This window comes from Centrocercus urophasianus, unplaced genomic scaffold, assembly GCF_019232065.1.
Source record: "Centrocercus urophasianus isolate 14NV4802_14NV808 unplaced genomic scaffold, USGS_Curo_1.0 seq_30, whole genome shotgun sequence".
Classification (NCBI taxonomy): Eukaryota; Metazoa; Chordata; class Aves; order Galliformes; family Phasianidae; genus Centrocercus; species Centrocercus urophasianus.
Genome location: NW_024884867.1, coordinates 4,186,939 through 4,204,681, shown reverse-complemented (window position 1 = coordinate 4,204,681; position 17,743 = coordinate 4,186,939). Strand labels below are relative to the sequence as shown.

Sequence of the window (17,743 nt, the reverse complement as noted above, 5' to 3'; positions counted from 1 at the left end):
GTCCTTGCTGGGCAGTTTGCTATCATGTCTGCTTGTTCACATTTCCCTGTGCTGCTGTTAGAGCCTGTACAGTCACTAGTGCTGCTCTTCTCATCCTACCAAATGCTGTACCCAGTCCATTACCCCCTGCTCACAGGCTCTTTAACTCTACAGGTTTTCTTCTGCCCTGAGCCTGTCTTTGCAGCTCGGTCACCTCACTCCTTATCCACATCCTCTGTGTTTGAGGAAAGACGTTGCTGGCCTCTCCACTTGCAAGCTGTGTCTGGGGAGCACTGAGCTCCAAGACAGTAATTTCTTTATCGTTTTCTGACACCCAAAGCTGTGACAAACAGACTTTTGGGGGAATTGTGCTTGGCCCCCACAGCTCAGGGATGGAACAGGCTAAGTTCTACTGTCACTGCCAAAAAATCACTAGAGAATGAATCTACCAAAGATGGATAATGCATTCCTTCACACACACACACATACAATACATAGATGTATATAAAATAAAAATTATGAAGTTTACATTTTTTCCCCCTCAAGGCAAACAGCTTTGCTGCATTGAAGTGCGTTGTCAGAACTGCAGACAGACCACCACTGGCTTTAGACATGCACACTTAAAATTTTCTAGAGGAGTTTAAAAATAAGTAAAATAAGCAAAACAACTTTCCTCAAATGCATTCTTGCTGATGCTTTTAGTGGAAACATATGTAAAGAGTAACCTCCACAGCACCATGGGAAAAACAAACTAATTAGGCTTCACGGCGAAGTTATACAATCAAATGAAAACAACGTGTTGTGATTAAACCTGCCTGCCTGGTGAGAGTGGAGTAATGGCAACCAGTCCCCAGAGGCAAGTGCACGGGGAGATCCAATAGTGCCACTTTGTCCCTGCTCCCCCCAATGACTCTGCAGTCCCTCTGTTTGCTGGGGCCCTGGGCTGGCCCCCAGCTATCTTTTTTTATCCTGCAAATCCCGCTGGGCTCTCAGAAGCCCATGTGAAGGATGCACAGAGAGGCTCCAAGTGCAGAGTGGGCTCAGTGCCTGAAATGTCTGAAGTTAAAAGCAGCACCTATTCTTTAACCTCTTTATGAACTTCATTCTTTAATCAAAAGTCTAATTTCCTTTACGAAACAGAAAACTAACAGCCCAAACCACGTTGTTGGCCAATATGCAGTGAGTTGTCATTAGCAGTAATGAAATTTCTGAGGTGTTACATGATGGTTTAAGTGGTTGATGAAGCTGAATCTTTGTGCTCCCCAACAGAGCTTTTAAATGAACTTAATGAGAGCAACTGAACCAAATCTCTTGTGCTAAGTGCAATAGTGTCTTTTAATAAGTGGGATGGTGAGCTTGGGAAAACATCTCAAGATGCCTGTATTGCTGAATTCCATCACTTCTCAGCTGTGAAGGAAGGCTCAGCAAGGGAACCACATAGCTCTAATTCCTTATTACAAAATGGAGAGGGGGGAGCAGAGCCACAACTCCCATTTGCTACTTTTTCTTAACTTGTGCTGAGCTGTTATCTTCAGGCTTCAGTTTCCCATCTCTGGAGATGGTGCTTGTACACTCTAGGGTTGTGTGAGGTTGAATTGTCTGAAATTTTTATGCAACTCTTTGGCTCCCTGCAGAAAGCCAGTGACCTCGGCAAGCATCATCATCCTTGCTGGCAGGTCCTGTGCTAGACTGGCTCTTAGCTATTGGCGCCTGATTTGCAGTGCTGAATGAGGTTGACTCTCTTGCTGCAGATGGTTGTACTGCTGGAAATTGGGGACTGAAAGTAAATATTGAGCAACTGAGTGTCTGTCCTCTCAGGCACAGTCAGGGGCCCTACTCTGGCAAAACCTTGCCCCTCAATGAACTTCAGTGAGAAGGGATGGGAGGCTAAAAGAGAAGACAGAGCAGGTTTTAGAACGTGGATGTGGTACTGAAGGCCACCTCAGTTAATTTGTCCTCATGTCAGGAATCCATGAGAAGACAGGAGCTGATTGCCTGGCAGCAAACAGTACCCAACCCAGTGTTCACCTCCAGCTCTGAACCTCTTTTCCTCCTGGCAGTGGAGGAGGATTTTTCCATCAACAGTGCAAAAAGCATTATATGCCCTTCCTGTGTGCTGTTTGATCTCTGCTGGCCACTGCTCCTCACCTATGTTTCCGAATGACAGATGCAAGAGCGAGCACAAAGCCGGGGAGGAATTTAGGAGAAGGGCTCATTCTCAGCAGTGAGATTTGCTGCAGAGAGGTGAGCTGAGCTGGCCTGGCCCTGGAGCTTCCTCAGATCTCACATCCCCAGTGCAGTATAAATCCTGGGAACTGGCTTCCTCTGGAACAAAGACCCCCCTGAGGACAAGACACTGGGAGGGTGAGAATTTAATAGCAAAAAAAATTTGTTTGTTTCCTGGGAAGCTGTTCTAAGCAAAAGATCTGCTGTGAAAACCCTCTTCGGTGATGACCCAGCAGCATTTCTGAAAAATCTTTATATCCCAAAGGATTTGCCTTCCCATCTTGTCTTTCAGTAGTTCTAAAATTGGTAACTATTTTTTAACAGAAGCAGATGCTGCTTTTGCTCCTCATCAATCTTAGGCAGCTTCCTATCTAATAGGTGGTCTTAAGGAGGGGGAAAAAAAAATTAAAAACCCAGCACGTTTCAAGTGTATTTAAAATGGCATCAGCTCCTCCTAGTCCAGAGCAGAACTGCAGACTTCAGTCCAGAGCTGCTCGACTTGGCTGTAAGGAGGGTGTGAAGAAGTGCCGATATTCACCCTTCCTGGGCGGGTGAAGCAGCCTTTCACTGCCGCTGGAACAAGACCTGATTGTTACGTCCTCTTCCGTAAGGAAATGCTATTTCTGCTCCTGACTTTAAGGAAATGCTGTTAATGACAGGACCCTAAACGTGAAACTAAGTGGCAGGAAGGATACTGTTATGAAGTCTTGCCAGCTGTAGTGCTAAGTTGTCTCCAAAGGAACCTGATAAGGTACCAGACTGTTTTGCTTGTAGGGTTACGATTTTCTCCTCTGTTTGGCATTATAATTATTTGTAGCAGTGATCCAAATAAAGGAAGGCAAACCAATAAAACAGGGAGTGCTTCTTCAGTTTGGCTGGTCAAGAAAGGTGTAATGGCCCTGAATTCCACAGGGAAGTGGGGAGTGCAGCCAAGTCTGCATGGACTCTGGCTGAATGCAGCCAAGTCAGGCATGGGGAGCTGAGCGTGGTGTGCCAAGAGAATGGATCACAGAATCACAGAATCACCCGGGTTGGAAGGGACCTCAAGGATCATGTAGTTCCAACCCCCCTGCCTAGCAGGGCCACCAAACACACACATTCAGATCAGGTTGCCCAGGACCCTGTCCAACCTGGCCTTAAACACATCCAAGGACGGGGCATCCACAACCTCCCTGGGCAGCCCGTTCCAGGGCCTAACCACTCTCCTTGTATAGAACTTCCCCCTAACATCCAACCTAAATCTTCCCTCCTTCAACTTCGATCCATTTCCCCTAGTCCTGCTGTTGTCAGCCCTTTTGAAGAGTTTACTCCCTTCCTGGGTGTAGGTTCCCTTCAGGTATTGATAGGCTGCAATGAGGTCACCCCGCAGCCTTCTCTTCTCCAGGCTGAACAAGCCCAACTCCTTCAGCCTGTCCTCATAGGGGAGGTGCTCCAGCCCCCTGATCATCTTAGTAGCCCCCTGATCATCTTAGTATCATCAGAGAATCCAGATCAGAGAATGTTTTCCCTTGTCCTTCAGATAGGTTGGAGGGAGAATGGGAAGCTGTCGAGACTGGGGGCCAGTCTGCAGATAGCAGAGTGTGGCTGTGGGCCTTGGACCCTGCTCTAATCATAGAGACACATATCAGGCCTCAGAGGTAAAAGGGGAAAGCAGCTCCTAAGAAGTCATTAGTAACCGAGACCACGATTTGCTTTTATCCTTGCTGGGATCCATGACTTCTGAGCTTGAGCTCAAAGCCTGACTCTAAGGCTTCTTTTTCCTTCTCTGTCCCATGTCTTGGGACCCAGGAGTGCTGGGATGTCAGGGACATACACCTCCCCAGAGCTTGGAAACAACATCAGTTGGTTGGTGAGCCCCCCAAGGTATGTATGTTTGAGACCTGGGGCTGGACGTGCTTCCTGCTATGCTTTGAAGAACCAGTGTAATGGTTCTGGGGGAGAAATCTCAGCTTTCCTCCTCCCTAACCTCTGCTCCCCATAGAAACAGTGGTAAAGGGCCATGCTCAGCATCATGTAACCCATCCTATCTGACGTGTTCTCAGATGTTGCACGCTGTGGAGGTGGGTGGGGAGCTTTGCTGTCCGTTCTGTGGTGGCTCAGTGGAAGGCAGCAGGTACCTGGAAAGCCCCCTTCCCTTGAACAAGAAATAAGTTTGAGTGCATATCTTTACATGTGGTATTTGCTGCCAGAGGTGACAGTGACTAACAGTTGCCACGCAGTAGAGAGGAATGTAGAGCACTTCTGAAACACCTGGAAACCTTTTCTTTCTCCTGTTGTCTTGTTTGTATTGCAGAGTGGTTTTAATGATGGGTAGTGACCAAGGACAAAGCAAAACATGCTTAGCTTTTCTGTGAGAAGGTGTTCGTGTGTTGGCTGCTGCTGTTATTTTTGCTGTGTGTTATGGTAACACCAAGAAGTCACAGACAGGAATTAGGGCCCCACTACACCAGGCACAAGAACAATTGAGATTATCTCTGGCTTTCCTGTCTTCCTGAGGCAATCACAAAGCCAGCGTCTTGGGTGTGATCCATCTGAAAACTGTCAGGTAACAAAGCAGGATGGGGTAATTCAGAGCTCATAACCAAGCACTTCATTTGCCTGGGGCAGTGCTGCTGAGTCCTCTTTGCTGACAAATGTCCTCCTCCCACTGGTTCCTTGATCTTGATAGGGATTTTGTGTCACAGCCCAGCTCTCAGCTCCTGGGAGAGGTCCTGTTACCCTGGCAGATGCACCTTTCCTGCTCAGACCTCTTCTCTCCTCCCTGATCTTAGTGGGAGCCAAAGTTCTAACTTGTGTTATTCCGTCTGTTTTTAATTAGGAGTGTTGGAGGGTGGGATCGTGCATAAACTCTTGTTTAGAAACAGGTTTGTGTGCCTTGTATATATGGCAGTGCATTAGCAGCAGGTAAGGGGTGTTTTCACACATAAACAAGTATTTGGCAACACCAAATGATCTTAGCACCATCCAGAAGCTGAAAGGTAGGTGTACACATATTGAACAGATATGTTTACTGTCCTCACCTTTTGGAGAAGGAACCACTCAGCTTTTGTAGCAGGCAGCTAGCTGTGACACAGAACGGATGGGGATCCTCACCAGGGAGGGCTTCTCCAAGCTCAAGTGTTTCTGGAGGCAAAGAGGAGTGGCAGGAAGGCTTCTGGGTGACAGACAGTATAGGAGTGCCACCACTTCATACCTATGAATGCTTCTCAGGCTTTGGGAAAATGACAGCAATGTGTCTGATTTTCCTCTCTTACATCTGATTGCGCTGCGTTACGTTTAAAGTTGTTTTTCACTTAAGTTTATCTCACGACTGTTTTTCTCCCTGGCACTAGGCTTTGTACATGGGCTTGGGGGACCACTGTCCCAGGTCACTGTCGTGGTCCTCTCCACTCTTTTCTAGCTTTCTAATATGCTTCCAGGTCTTCTGCAGGCGTAACCCTGAGCCTCAGTCACCACTTTCAGGGCAGCATTCGGGGAGCGGCTTGCTGCTAGGAGGCTGAAAGCTGTGCAGGGCTGCAAACAGAAAGCCCCGTGGATCCCTGTGGTTTCATTACTCCCCAGTTATCCACATACCATTTCCTTGCAGGCAGCTGGTCCAAGGTCACTTAAACAAAGGAAAGCCACTATCAGTGGATCTGTGGGTAGCATCCTGTTCCCAGCCCCAGCGGGTCGCAACAACAATAATGGATGTAAAATAAACAGCAGTCCCTCTGTGCTCTGTGTTCCTGCAGCAGCCTCTGGGAGCAGTTACACTCCAGTTGATGAACTGTTCTTCCACTTACTGTTCTGACTTTGCCTTTTCCAAGCAATACCCCAAGCTGAGCACTTGGAAACCTTAGCAAATAGCAGGGCTGGCCACTGGCACGCTGCATGAGGAAATCCCTCTTCACCAGCATCACGTTTCCACTGAAAGGAGATTTTGTTATGGCTGTGCTTGAAGGATGGTTTGTTGAGACATGTTTCTCCAGCAGAAATTTTCTTCTATCAACAGCATGAGTCTGCCTCAATGCCCTTGTGATTTTTGGTGTGGCTGTACCTTGGTAGAAGCAATCATTTTGTGGTGGTTTATTTATTTTTATTCTACTTGTTTGATGTGAGTTTTTTCCTTGTATTTTTTTTTGCTTTATTTGAGGATGATGGGGATATTTTTATATTACAGAAGCCCAGGAAGGCACGCTGCATAAACAGTGAAGTAAGGTTTGAATTTTGTGCTAATTGAGACAGTGAGTCTCAGAAGTTTGCTTTGTGTGGACCCATTATTTCTGCTTCCATGTCTCTGGCCTGTGGATTAGCATATGCCTTTTAGTGGGAATGGCAGGTGGGGAGTCAAGAATCATTTGTTTGGTTCCCAGTATGTAGACGCTCTCCCCTCTGCACTGAGCATCCTTCTGCATTTCTGGCAGCTCCTTCCCATCCTTTTTTGTCAAGAGCATTTGTGAGCAGCTGCAGTTCCCTTTGCCTCATGACCTCTTGCCTAGAAGAAGACCAGCACTGCTCAGGGTAGGTCTTCCAGCTCTTCACAATTCACTGAAAGGATGTTGTAGCTAGGTGGGGGGAGGGTCGGTCTCTCCTCCTGAATAACAGACAGGATGAGAGGGAATTGCCTCAATTGTGCCAGGGGAGGTTCAGGTTGGATATTAGGAAAATCTTCTTGAAAAGAGTGATCAGGCACTGGAATGGGCTGCACATGGAGGTTTTTGAGTCACTGTTCCTGGAAGTGTTCAAGTGTAGAAGTGGTACTAAGGAACATAGTTTGGAGGGCAGTATTGGTGGTAGGTGGATGGCTGGATTAGAACACCTTACAGGTCTTGTCCAACCTCAATGATTCTGTGATTTTTCACGGGACTCCTCCATTCCATCATCCCTGGTTTTTAACATTGTCTTTTTTTTCTTCCCTTTTCACTCCAGGGACATCCTGAAAAGAGGGGGCTCAGCTGTGGATGCTGCCATCGCTGGTTTGATCTGCACATCAGTGATGAACCCTCAGAGTTCAGGCCTGGGTGGTGGAGTCGTATTTACAATCTATAATGCAAGCACAGGTATGGGCCAGCCCTGCACTCTCCATGGTCAAATTCTTTCACGTTCTCTCAGAGTAATTTCTTTTATATAAAAGCTGTATACAAAGACACACAAAATACACTTTTGCTCTTAATCCAAAGCATTAATTACAGGAGCTGTCCTGAAAGCTTTCAGCGTGCAGAGCAGGGCTGAAGAGTGCAGTTGTTTGCAGACTGAACATGTGGTGGTAGGGAAGGAGCTTTGAATGTAAAATGAACTGACTGCACCTTTCCTTGGCATGTAAAGTGATCCCAAATCATATTTGAAAGTCATATATCTGACTGGTACAGCAAGATTTGAGTGGTCCTGTCCGAGCTGCCACTTGGAGGGAGCACTGCCATGGCAGGAGCTGGGAGTGGAGCAAGATGTATGTGCTGGCAGTGAGGGCAGCAGCCCAGGGTTGTCAATGGTTTGGTGGAGCCCTGGGGGTAAGACTTAACAGGTTTGTCCTGCAGCAGCAGCAGCAGCTCCAGCAGAACCTGCTTGCCATGGGGAGCATCTCACAGTATCACTGGTGGGGAGGAGGGAGGGAGTCAGACTCCCCAGAGTGGTGCTGAAACTCCTGCTCCAGAGGATGCATCTTCTGTTCAGAAATTTGAATCCAGCAATTTTCAGGGCCTGCTGGGAAGTACTTCTCTGCTTGGTTTAATCTCTTGCATTACTGTGCTCTTGCTTTTATGTTTTAATGCTTTTTAAATTGCCTTGGCTACCAAAACCCCCCAGAGCTTATAGATGTTGACGGACAAAATAACAATATCATAGTTTTAAAAACCCTTCCAAGTAGTATCATGGAATTGCAAGTCTGGAAATTCTCAGTCGTTTCTTAAGCAATAGCATAATTTGGCAAAGCACCTATATTTTTTTCCCTCTTTTGGCAGAGCCACTTTCCCAACAACCCTTCTCTTCTGCTACCCACATTATCCTGCTGTGCAGAGCCCTAGGTGGCCAGGCATGGCTCTCGTTCGTGGTACAGCAACACCATGGGCTACTGCAGCACAGACAGCTCTGTGGCCTGCAGTGGAAAAAGACAGATAGAAGGCAGATAAGGAGGAGAAATAATTAGGCTACACCTGAAATACAAGTGTGTGACTGTTCCTTTTTTCTTTTCAAGTTTCTTGAGACCTAGGTATTGCAAACATGGTATGAACATGACCTTGCCTCAACTTGGAAAATCACTTGGAAAATGATCTATCTAGTAGCATGAGACTCAAGTTTTGTCTCTGATACTTCCCACCTGCAGAGGAAATGCAAGAAGATGCATCAGATGTGAAGCAGCATATCCCAGATGTTGGGATACAGATGCTGGCCTTGTCCATGCACCGTTATTGCATCTAGGCAGGCACCAGTCAGTCTGCTGAGCTGACTTGCTGTGTGATATTCACCTGCCTTTTGGAAGAGACTGTTATGCATTTTCTCCTTCTCTTTTCTAGGAACAGTCGAGGTGATCAATGCCCGTGAAACAGCTCCCCAAGGCATTCCTAGCGATCTGTTGTCTGGCTGTGCTCGTTTACCCATCGGTAAGGACCTCAGAGTGTGTAGTGCCCAGAAGGAAGGATGAAGGAACTGGGGACCTTCCTCTTTGTCTAAATTGCTGAGCTTCAGATCTGCTTAGCTATCTCTTTGTCACTTCACTACCACCTGCAGTCACTCCATGTCCATTTGCTCTCACCAGTTGGCAGCAGGCACTTACTTTAGCAGCACATCTTGGATCTTTCCGCGTTTCTTGCTGTATCCATTCTCCTTCCCTAGCACATTCTGTTTTGGGGAGTGTCCTTGTTCCTGGAGGAGATTTTCTTGCCCTTAGAACAGCTGAAAAGGAATCCCAAATAATTCTGGTTGGAGATTTCTGCTCCAACTCCTGCTTAAAGTAGGGTAATGTCAGAACTAGAGCAGGCTGCTCAGGGCCTTATGTTGTCACATTTTTTATCTTCTCTGAGGATGGAGAGTTTCACAGCCTATGTGAACAGTCTATGAATCCATACTTTGAGTGCTTTCAGAGAGTTGTACTCCACAGGCCAGTGATTTACCAGGTGTAACACTGCAGTTCTGCTCTCCAGGGCCCCGATGGATTGCTGTACCAGGAGAAATTCGTGGGTATGAAGTAGCCCATAAGCGATACGGCCGCTTGCCATGGAAATCCCTGTTTGAACCAACCATCAAGCTCCTTTCAGACCCACTTGTTGTTTCCCCAGTTATGGACAAAATAATCAATCACCGAAACTTCTCCCAAGTGGGACGAAACCTGTGGTAAGACCCACAAATTAAACTGAAGTGCAAGGAACAGTGCTCCCTCAGTTCAGACCATTCTGCTAACATATAGCACAGGCTGCTGCAGCTGCTGCTCAGTAAGTGCTTGCTATGGAGAGAGAATAACAGAAATGTTTGTTTTGGAAATCTTATACTGTCAGCAACTTTTTTTTGTTTTGTTTTGTTCATAGTGGCTTGGCACAGCAAAACTTTCTGCTAAGCACATCTGCTCATGAGAGCTGGATGGATGTAGCCTGCCTCTGTCTGTGTGGAAATTGTCTCCTGACAGCAGGGCCCTACAGCAGGCACTTATTCAGGGAAGCCACGCTGGTCTGAGCTGGGGTCAAAGCATTAGGTCTCATGGAGGAAACTCTGTCTATGGGAAAATGTGCCTGGTGTTGTGAGTAGCAGTTGGCTACTTTTCTCCATGTACGCTGCAATATAGCACTGCTCTGGAAAGTATATGACATCCAGAAACTAAATCTGCTCTAGGTAGGAAAGAGGGTCTGGCACTGGGAACAGAATAAGCATATTCTGTAATCTGATGGATGTTCTTCTTTAACAGCCCATTGATTTGTGAGGGTCAGAAGTTTTTGACAACTGGAAAGACCTTCAGGTGGCCAGCACTGCAGCAGACACTGAAAATTTTGGCCGAAAATGGAGCTACAGCATTTTATGAGGGACAGATAGGAAAGGCCCTGGTGGAAGACATTAGGAAAGTAGGTAGGTAACAGCTACATTTTAATACTAGCAGACAGGCTTCTTCCCAGCAACTGGATGAGAGGGAGGAGAGACCTGGGGATAGCCAGAATATGGCATTTACTCATTTCTTGGGGTGATACAGGGTGAACATCTTTCCCCCATTCTCTCGTCACTTAGGCCCAAAAGCAGGGATGAGAGCCAACCACTACTCTGGTATTTGCCTGTAGCACTCACATATTGGCCTTTTCAGTTCCCTTGGGCTTTATAATGTCCTAGAGTTTTGTGTTAGATAAGGGCACAAGAAGACTCTGTTGTGCTAGGTAGAAGAAATTCAGTGTGCAGAAATGGCTCTTCAGAAAGCTTCCCAAGGCTCTGATGTGTCCAGCCAGTAGCACCTGTTAGAAGCTCACGTTAACATGCTAATGACAGCTGTCTCTTTGGTTTTCTGTTGAAGGGTCTGTTATCTCAATGGAGGACCTTAAGGCATACAAAGCAGAAGTATCCTCAGCTCTGAACATTACCCTGAACAAAAACATCACTGTGTTTTCTCCTCCTCCACCCTTGGGAGGTGCTGTGCTCCTGTTCATCCTCAAGATATTGGAAGGTAAATTGCTAAGAGAAAGTGTGCTGCAAGAGGTTTGCAAAGAGAACTGATCTAGAGCATTAGAAAATGAATTGGCAGAAAGGGTCTTGGTGAGCCAGTGTGGACTCCAAAGCAGCATTATGGTTATGCTGTGCAACAGGATGAGGAACTGGCTCATTCTTACAGTGTGCTAGCATCAGGAAAGTATTTTCTCTGAAAGAGTGGTCACAGTATTGGAACAGGCTGCTCACTGAACTGGTAGAGTTGCTGTCCCTGATGATGTCCAAGTGCAGAAGTGGCACTGAGGGAAATGGTTTAGTGGGCATGGTGTTGGTGGGCTGATGGTTGGACTGAGATGGTCTTAGGGGTCTTTTCCAACCTTAATGATTCTGTGATTCTCTTCTATGAAGTGAACTGGGGAAAGGAGGCTCCTTTAAACATTTTATAAAATTCTTCAAGAAAAATCAATGGCCAGTGGGTCCATTAACCAAATGAATCCATCCTCCTCTTTAGAGTATAAATTCCATGAGGCATCATTGTCGACACCAAAGGAAAAGGGAGAAACCTACCATCTTATTGCAGAGGCCTTGAAGTTTGGCAATATGCTAAAACCTGAGATGAAAGACCCAGCCTTCTCTGAAGCTAAGGTAAGCTACTGTAGTGCACGGGAGTATTGACAGACACCAGCAACACTGGCAGCTTCTTCTGTACTGCTTGAAAGAAGAGAAACAAAGGAGTCCATATGCTTTCCCTTTCCTTTTTTTTTTTTCCTTTCCTTACCTGCATTCTCCCAAACATATTCTAGCTTATGTGCTAAGCCCTCATGGAGGCTATCTATTGTCCAGGCTACCTTGCCTGCCAGCACAGTGCTACAGCACCAGGTGATGCACTGAACCCTCCTGCCTTGCAGCCACAGAACAAAAGAGACTATTTGGAATTGCTACTCAATAGCAACATTGATCAGCTGGCCAAGTGTTGTGCTTTAACCCCTGCAGGCAGCTCAGCACCACTCAGCCACTCTTACCCAGATGAGATGGGGGAGAATCAGAAATATGAAAGTACAAGAACTCGTGAGTTGAAGTAGAGACAGTTTACTTGGTAAAGCAAAACAAGGAATTCATTTGCTACTTCCTACTGCAGGCAGGTGTTCAGCCATTCCCAGGAAAGCAGTGCTTATCATGTGTGATGGTTTGTTTGGAAGACAAATGGCAACGCTTTGAATGTCCCCCTCTTTTTCCTTCATTCCCTCTGCTTTATTGATGAAGCGTGTTGATGGTACAGGCCCTTGCTGTGATTACAGGCAACTGTGGCAATCATGCTGTCCAACGAGACTGCTGAGCGTGTCAGAAGCCAAATAGATGCCCGTGGGGACCATCCACTTGAGCATTATAACTTCTGGAAGCTCGTCCACAGCCACTATGAAAGTAGAGGCACAAGCCACATCTCTGTGCTCGCTGCAGATGGCAGTGCTGTGTCTGCCACCAGCACCATCAACTATCCGTGAGTAGCCAGGGGGTTGGTATTTCACTAACACAGGCCTCACAGTCTTACAGGATATATGCAAGGGCTGTTTAACACCAATGAAAAAAATAAAAACAACCGAAGTTTTCAGCAATTCAAGCAATTTCTTGCTTGTGAATGCGCTTTTTCATGTGATGGCAAAGGCCTTTGAGAATCAGCCCAAAGCAACACCTCAGTTCACAAAGGTAACAACTTCTGGAGCTCTGCTGAGGTTCTGTGGGTTGAGCAAATCCCCGCATGTACTTGTCAGAAATAAGCTCTCTGTAACTCCTGCACAACAAACCAAATACGTTTTGGAAACCTTGATTGGAGTGGTTGCAGGTTGGCAGAAGGCAGGGGTAACCCAGCAGGGTGCCACGTTAAGCTAATGTCATCCACAGTGGAAGAGCACTGGTTACTTAAAGGATGCTTTCTTCCTCCCTGCAGGTTTGGCTCCTTCATTTATTCCAACCAGACTGGGATCATTTTGAATAATGAACTTGCAGATTTCTGCACAGCAAATGCAAATATTAATGCAGGTGAGCATTCTCAACCTCAAAATAGACAACAAGGCCAGAAGATGGAGAATCAGGCTACGTACGAATGGACAGGAGCTATCTACAAACTGTAGGCAATCTTTACTTTTCAAAGTCTAGATGAGAGCAAGTTTATCTCGGACTAAGAGAGGATAAAGTCTTGTAGTGTCTGTGTCTGTTCACATCGGCACGGAAACACAGAAGTTTTGGTTTCTGCCAAGGGAAATTAGGAATTTAAAGAAAAAATGCGGAAGCTAATGAAGAAGTAGGGAAGAGAGTTAGGGAAGAGAAGAAGTAAAGCAACCACTTAACATGGGTTTGTGAAATAAGCTGCTCCTGATGCAAGCTGCCTTGGGTTTGCAAAGAAAGAGGACATCGGCACTCCAAGGGCAGGATTGCAGCTAATTGATCCTTATCTGGGTTGAAGGACCTGCAGCAAGTCTTGATTATTTGCATGGCGCTCTGTCCTTCCTGTTTAGCCTCTACTGTAAAGGGCCAGTTTCTTGTGAGGTGGGGTCTCAGCACAAGCCATCTAGATGTCTGGAAAACTTGGGCCTCGTGAGGAATGAGGTTGGTTCTCCGTAAGGAATGCACAGCTGGGAGAAATGAATCTGTGTGCCCTAATACAGGAGGTATAATACTTTCTGCCTTTGCCCTAGGAGAGAGGCCTCCCTCAGCAATGGTGCCTTCTATCCTCATCTCCAAGTCAGGAGACATGCTGGTGATTGGAGGGGCAGGTGGGGGCTGGATTATCAGTGCTACTGCTATGGTGAGTGAAGAGGTACTGCACAGGAACACCTTGCACTAATCGGACTGAAAGCTAAACAATTGCTGCTGACAGTACTGTTAAGTGGGCAGCAGTGAAGAGGGCCTGCTGCAAACAGTCCATCCTCACCTTCTTGCTTTTAGCTTTTCTCTGTTGGACTGTAATTCCACCAGGAGGGAATAGGAATGGGGGGAGGTAGGGGAACCCACAGCATTTGCCATCTCTTTCAACCCTCTCAGACTTCCAGCATAGTCAGTCCCCACTTGTTCTTTTCTACTCAGTTCTTTTTGGATTTTGACTCCTTGGTGCTTTGTTCTGTTTTCAGTTTAGAAGTCTTTAACAGCTGCAGGTTGCAGTTCAGAGCAAGTGGTAGCTGACTCCCTTGATTCTTTTTTGAAAGGGAAGAAGCTGAAAGAATTAAAGAGCAAGTTAAGGAAGTTATTAGGAAGAAAAGCATTGCCCCAAACCTCATGGTAACCAATAAGTTACCTGATGGAAACAAACAGTCACAACAGTGAGCCACCTCCATGCATACGCAGAGAGTAACACATCTTAAAGAAAAAAAACTTACAGAAGCATGAAGTCTAATAAACATAAGTTTTCTTTCTGTCTTCATCTGGAAAAAAGCATAGGAAGTATTCCAACCTAAGACTTTATTTCTGGACAGCCAGAGTCAGCATAGGTGGCAGGACGAATAAATAAGCAGTAGCAGAATCAGAAAAAAATTATACCAAGATCTGAAATGTCATCTGCCCTCAGTCTGCTTCAGTACCAGAGGATAAAAGATGGTAACTGTGACCCAAGCCTTAAAAAGAATTATAGAGAAAAAAACTAATAAATAATGGGAAAAAAAGGTACAAACTATATCAAATAATAGAATTAATAGACAAACACAGCTGTAATAAGTTGAGAAAGTCAATGTAAAACAAGGTAATGCATCACAAAATACTGTAACTTGAACTGGCAGTACTAAGAGTGAAGGCTTTCATACACCAGTAACTGTTTAAATGACTGTAAAAGCAGAGAAGGAAAAAAAAGTGAACTGTTTTCTCAGGGAGGAAGCTCACCAGGGATGTCCAGTAAAGATCTGAGATGATCATTATACAGTACTGCATACTCCCAAGCAATCTAGAAAAGCAGCTTTTGTGAGTTGGCGGTGGATACTGGTGGAACTGCACTGCATCTACATGGACCACAGCTATGGGGAAGGGATATGAAACAGCCTTAGGGCTGTAGTGATTAAAATAGGACTCTTCAGGTGGAGATGATGATGGTGAAGGATACATTAGAAATCTGAAAAGCTAGTGACTTGGAGAAGTGCAGAAAGGATTCTTCACTGTTGCTGATACCAGAGAATAGAACAAAAGATTATCTGGTTCAAAAAACCTGTAAACATAACATACAATTTTGCTGCAGAACTTCTCTTTCTTCTTCAAAAAGAAAGTACAGGACTTTTTCTGTAAAATATGAAAATAGAAAGAACAACCATCAACACGTGGTTCAGGTTCTTATTGCGTATCTTCAGTTAGCATGCAGTTTGTTTCATTGCAGGCCATTGTAAACAAGCTGTGGTTTGGTTATGATTTGGAACGTGCCATTTCATCTCCCATCATGCATACCAACAAAGACAGCATCCTGTTTGAGAAACACTTCAGTGAGGTGAGCAGCCTTGGTTGGATCTTCCCTTCATCATCTCCTTTTGATGGGAAGGAGATTGGACTCTGTAACTCTCCTGAATAATCTGCATTTTGCTTCTAGCTTAACCTCCTTCTTCCTTGAATCATGCTCTCTTGACCTGACCTTGCACATACATACTTCATTTCCACACATGGCAATGCTAAGACCTCAGGTTCCTGCCCCATTTACTCCATTTTTTTTCTTCTGCAGGATGTTAGAAACAGCCTGCTGAAAAGAGGACACAAAGAACAGAAAGTTGAATTCGCAGTGAATGTCGTGCAGGGAGTTTCCAAGGAAGGAAAATGCATCTCTGCTTACTCTGATAAAAGGAAGCTGGGGAAATCAGCTGGATATTAGCATGAAATGCCATCTCAACGCCTCTATTCTAGTCCAAGCCACAGGAGATAACTAAATTCAGATTCATGCATCTTCCACTGCTGCTCGAGAGCCTCGGTTAAGAACAGAATTGGTTTCTTTCAGGCTGCTGCCATGATAAGCTTCTTCTAATTGCTGGGGCTCAGCAATGTGAATTAACTGAGTAACTATAGGAAATGTCGGTAGGGTGAGGATTACAACGTATACAATTACAATGGGGCTTCCAGGATGGGTTTAGAAAGAGAAGAAAGCAAAACTTGGTGTTCTACCTCTTGGTTTTCCCATCCAGATGAGCCTTACTTTTCCCAAAGAATGGCAGATGGAATCAGTGCACCATAGCACCAGCTTACTGCCAAGCATGTTCTCTACTTTAGAGACATAATGGAAACCAGGAGCTGAAGCCTTATTCTACTCTGCCTACTGGTCACCTAAAGTCTAAACTCCTATGGGGCAATGTGAAGTTGCTGCTTCGCTCCTTGATGACACCTCTCCCTGTAGTAGGAGAGTCCTCATTTATGCCTGTTCTTCCTCCTCATTGCCTGCAGAAGAGAAGTAGTTTGGGAAGACAGATAAAGACAGCAGTTGAAGAAAAACTGTATTGCTTTTGAAGCTTTATAAAACTTCCTTCAAAATGCAAAGGATATATAATCAGAAGACTTATTTTGTAGGCATGAGCTTCTTCTGGACAGGCAAACCCCAAGACTGCTGAAAAGTGCTGATACAGTTGCAAAACACTTTTCTTTCTTAGCCTGAGTACATGCTCTAATTCTCTGTTTATCACAAATAGTCTCAAATGTTCCCTGAAGATGACAAGAATGAAACTGCATGACTAGTTGGGAGCTTCTGGAGGAGAGACCTGAACCCATTTATCTGGACACAAGAGGTCCTTTGCCATTACCCTGTAACGTTGCCCTCCTTAGGATGGCCAAAGGAATCTAATGTTAAACAAGTATAAACATCTCACAACGCATTTCTCAAATAACCAACAACTTCTGTTTTCTGAAAGCTTGTGAATGTTACTTTCCTATGGATGCAGACAGTATTATATGAGTGTTTCTGACAGCAAAGTTAAACTAGGTAGGCACTAGCAGAGCCCTCCTTACCCCCCATGATTGTCACCTCCCATGCAACCCTTGGTATTTCAACTGCACAAACAAAAAACCTTGCTCTGTGGCCACCAATAGCAAGTATTTGAGCACAGGCAATTAAAGCAAACTCAGACCAGACCATCTGCCTGCACTGTTGTAAAGAAAGAGAGGTGAGTAATGAGTCTACATTCTTAACAACAAAACTTTGTCAGTAAGTCATTGACTTGTTGAAATCTTGGCCTTCAGATGAATTTCAATGATTTTCTAAGTAAAGCTCTCTAGATCCAGACAGAGCAGCCAGACTACTCAAGATCCTGGCTTTAACAAGATCTGCAGTTATTTCTAGCTTGACCAACTGCTTGGGGCTTACAGAAAAGCAACCAAAATGACACTGGCTGAAGGCAGGGGGAGCAGCTCTTGCTTTGCTATTAAACCATGCCCCATCACGTCTCACTTCCAGAAAAACCAAGCCATAAAACAACTGATTCTCCTAATTCCTTTCATTTCTGATGTACCAAAGGGTAAAGCACACCTCAGTTATCCAGCCAATGCAGCGTATCACCTTTCCAATATACTGCCATCACTGCAACGTCTCACAAGGAAGCTACGGGAATATGATCTTCTGACCAGCACTTGCTGCAATTTAACTGCTTTGCTATTAACACTGAAACCAATTGAGCAGTTTCAGAACCTGTCACAGATTTCATTTGCAAGGCAGAAAGGAATGCATGCAGATTGCCCACTGTGGCAGCCCTCACTGACAAACAAAACATCTCGTGAAGCTGAGATGTGTACCTCTTCCTCACCCTGCCACCTCCTCAGTGCTCCAGAAACTCAGAGTCTCCCAGGTTCATCCCTCCCCATTCATGCTGATGCCAACAGAAGAGCATTATTTTTATAACTAGTCAAGTCACACGGACTTTTAAAGCACTGCTGTACATAGGCTGCTCTGTTTTCTAACAAGGTCTTTAAATTATATTTTTAATAAAGTGTTTTAAACCTTAAA

General features: G+C 45.3%; 1 protein-coding gene across 1 annotated transcript in view; it reads left to right on the top strand.

The window, feature by feature from the left end:
- Nucleotides 1–17,743, top strand: part of GGT5 (gamma-glutamyltransferase 5) — a 19,659-nt gene extending 1,916 nt beyond the window's left edge. The window contains exons 2-12 of the mRNA XM_042829171.1: nucleotides 7,114–7,244; nucleotides 8,694–8,780; nucleotides 9,321–9,510; nucleotides 10,076–10,233; nucleotides 10,667–10,816; nucleotides 11,309–11,442; nucleotides 12,096–12,295; nucleotides 12,743–12,834; nucleotides 13,491–13,600; nucleotides 15,149–15,256; nucleotides 15,485–17,743. Coding sequence (XP_042685105.1) covers nucleotides 7,114–7,244; nucleotides 8,694–8,780; nucleotides 9,321–9,510; nucleotides 10,076–10,233; nucleotides 10,667–10,816; nucleotides 11,309–11,442; nucleotides 12,096–12,295; nucleotides 12,743–12,834; nucleotides 13,491–13,600; nucleotides 15,149–15,256; nucleotides 15,485–15,631 — 1,507 coding nt within the window. The 3' untranslated portion in view covers nucleotides 15,632–17,743. The remainder of the gene's footprint in view (nucleotides 1–7,113; nucleotides 7,245–8,693; nucleotides 8,781–9,320; nucleotides 9,511–10,075; nucleotides 10,234–10,666; nucleotides 10,817–11,308; nucleotides 11,443–12,095; nucleotides 12,296–12,742; nucleotides 12,835–13,490; nucleotides 13,601–15,148; nucleotides 15,257–15,484) is intronic.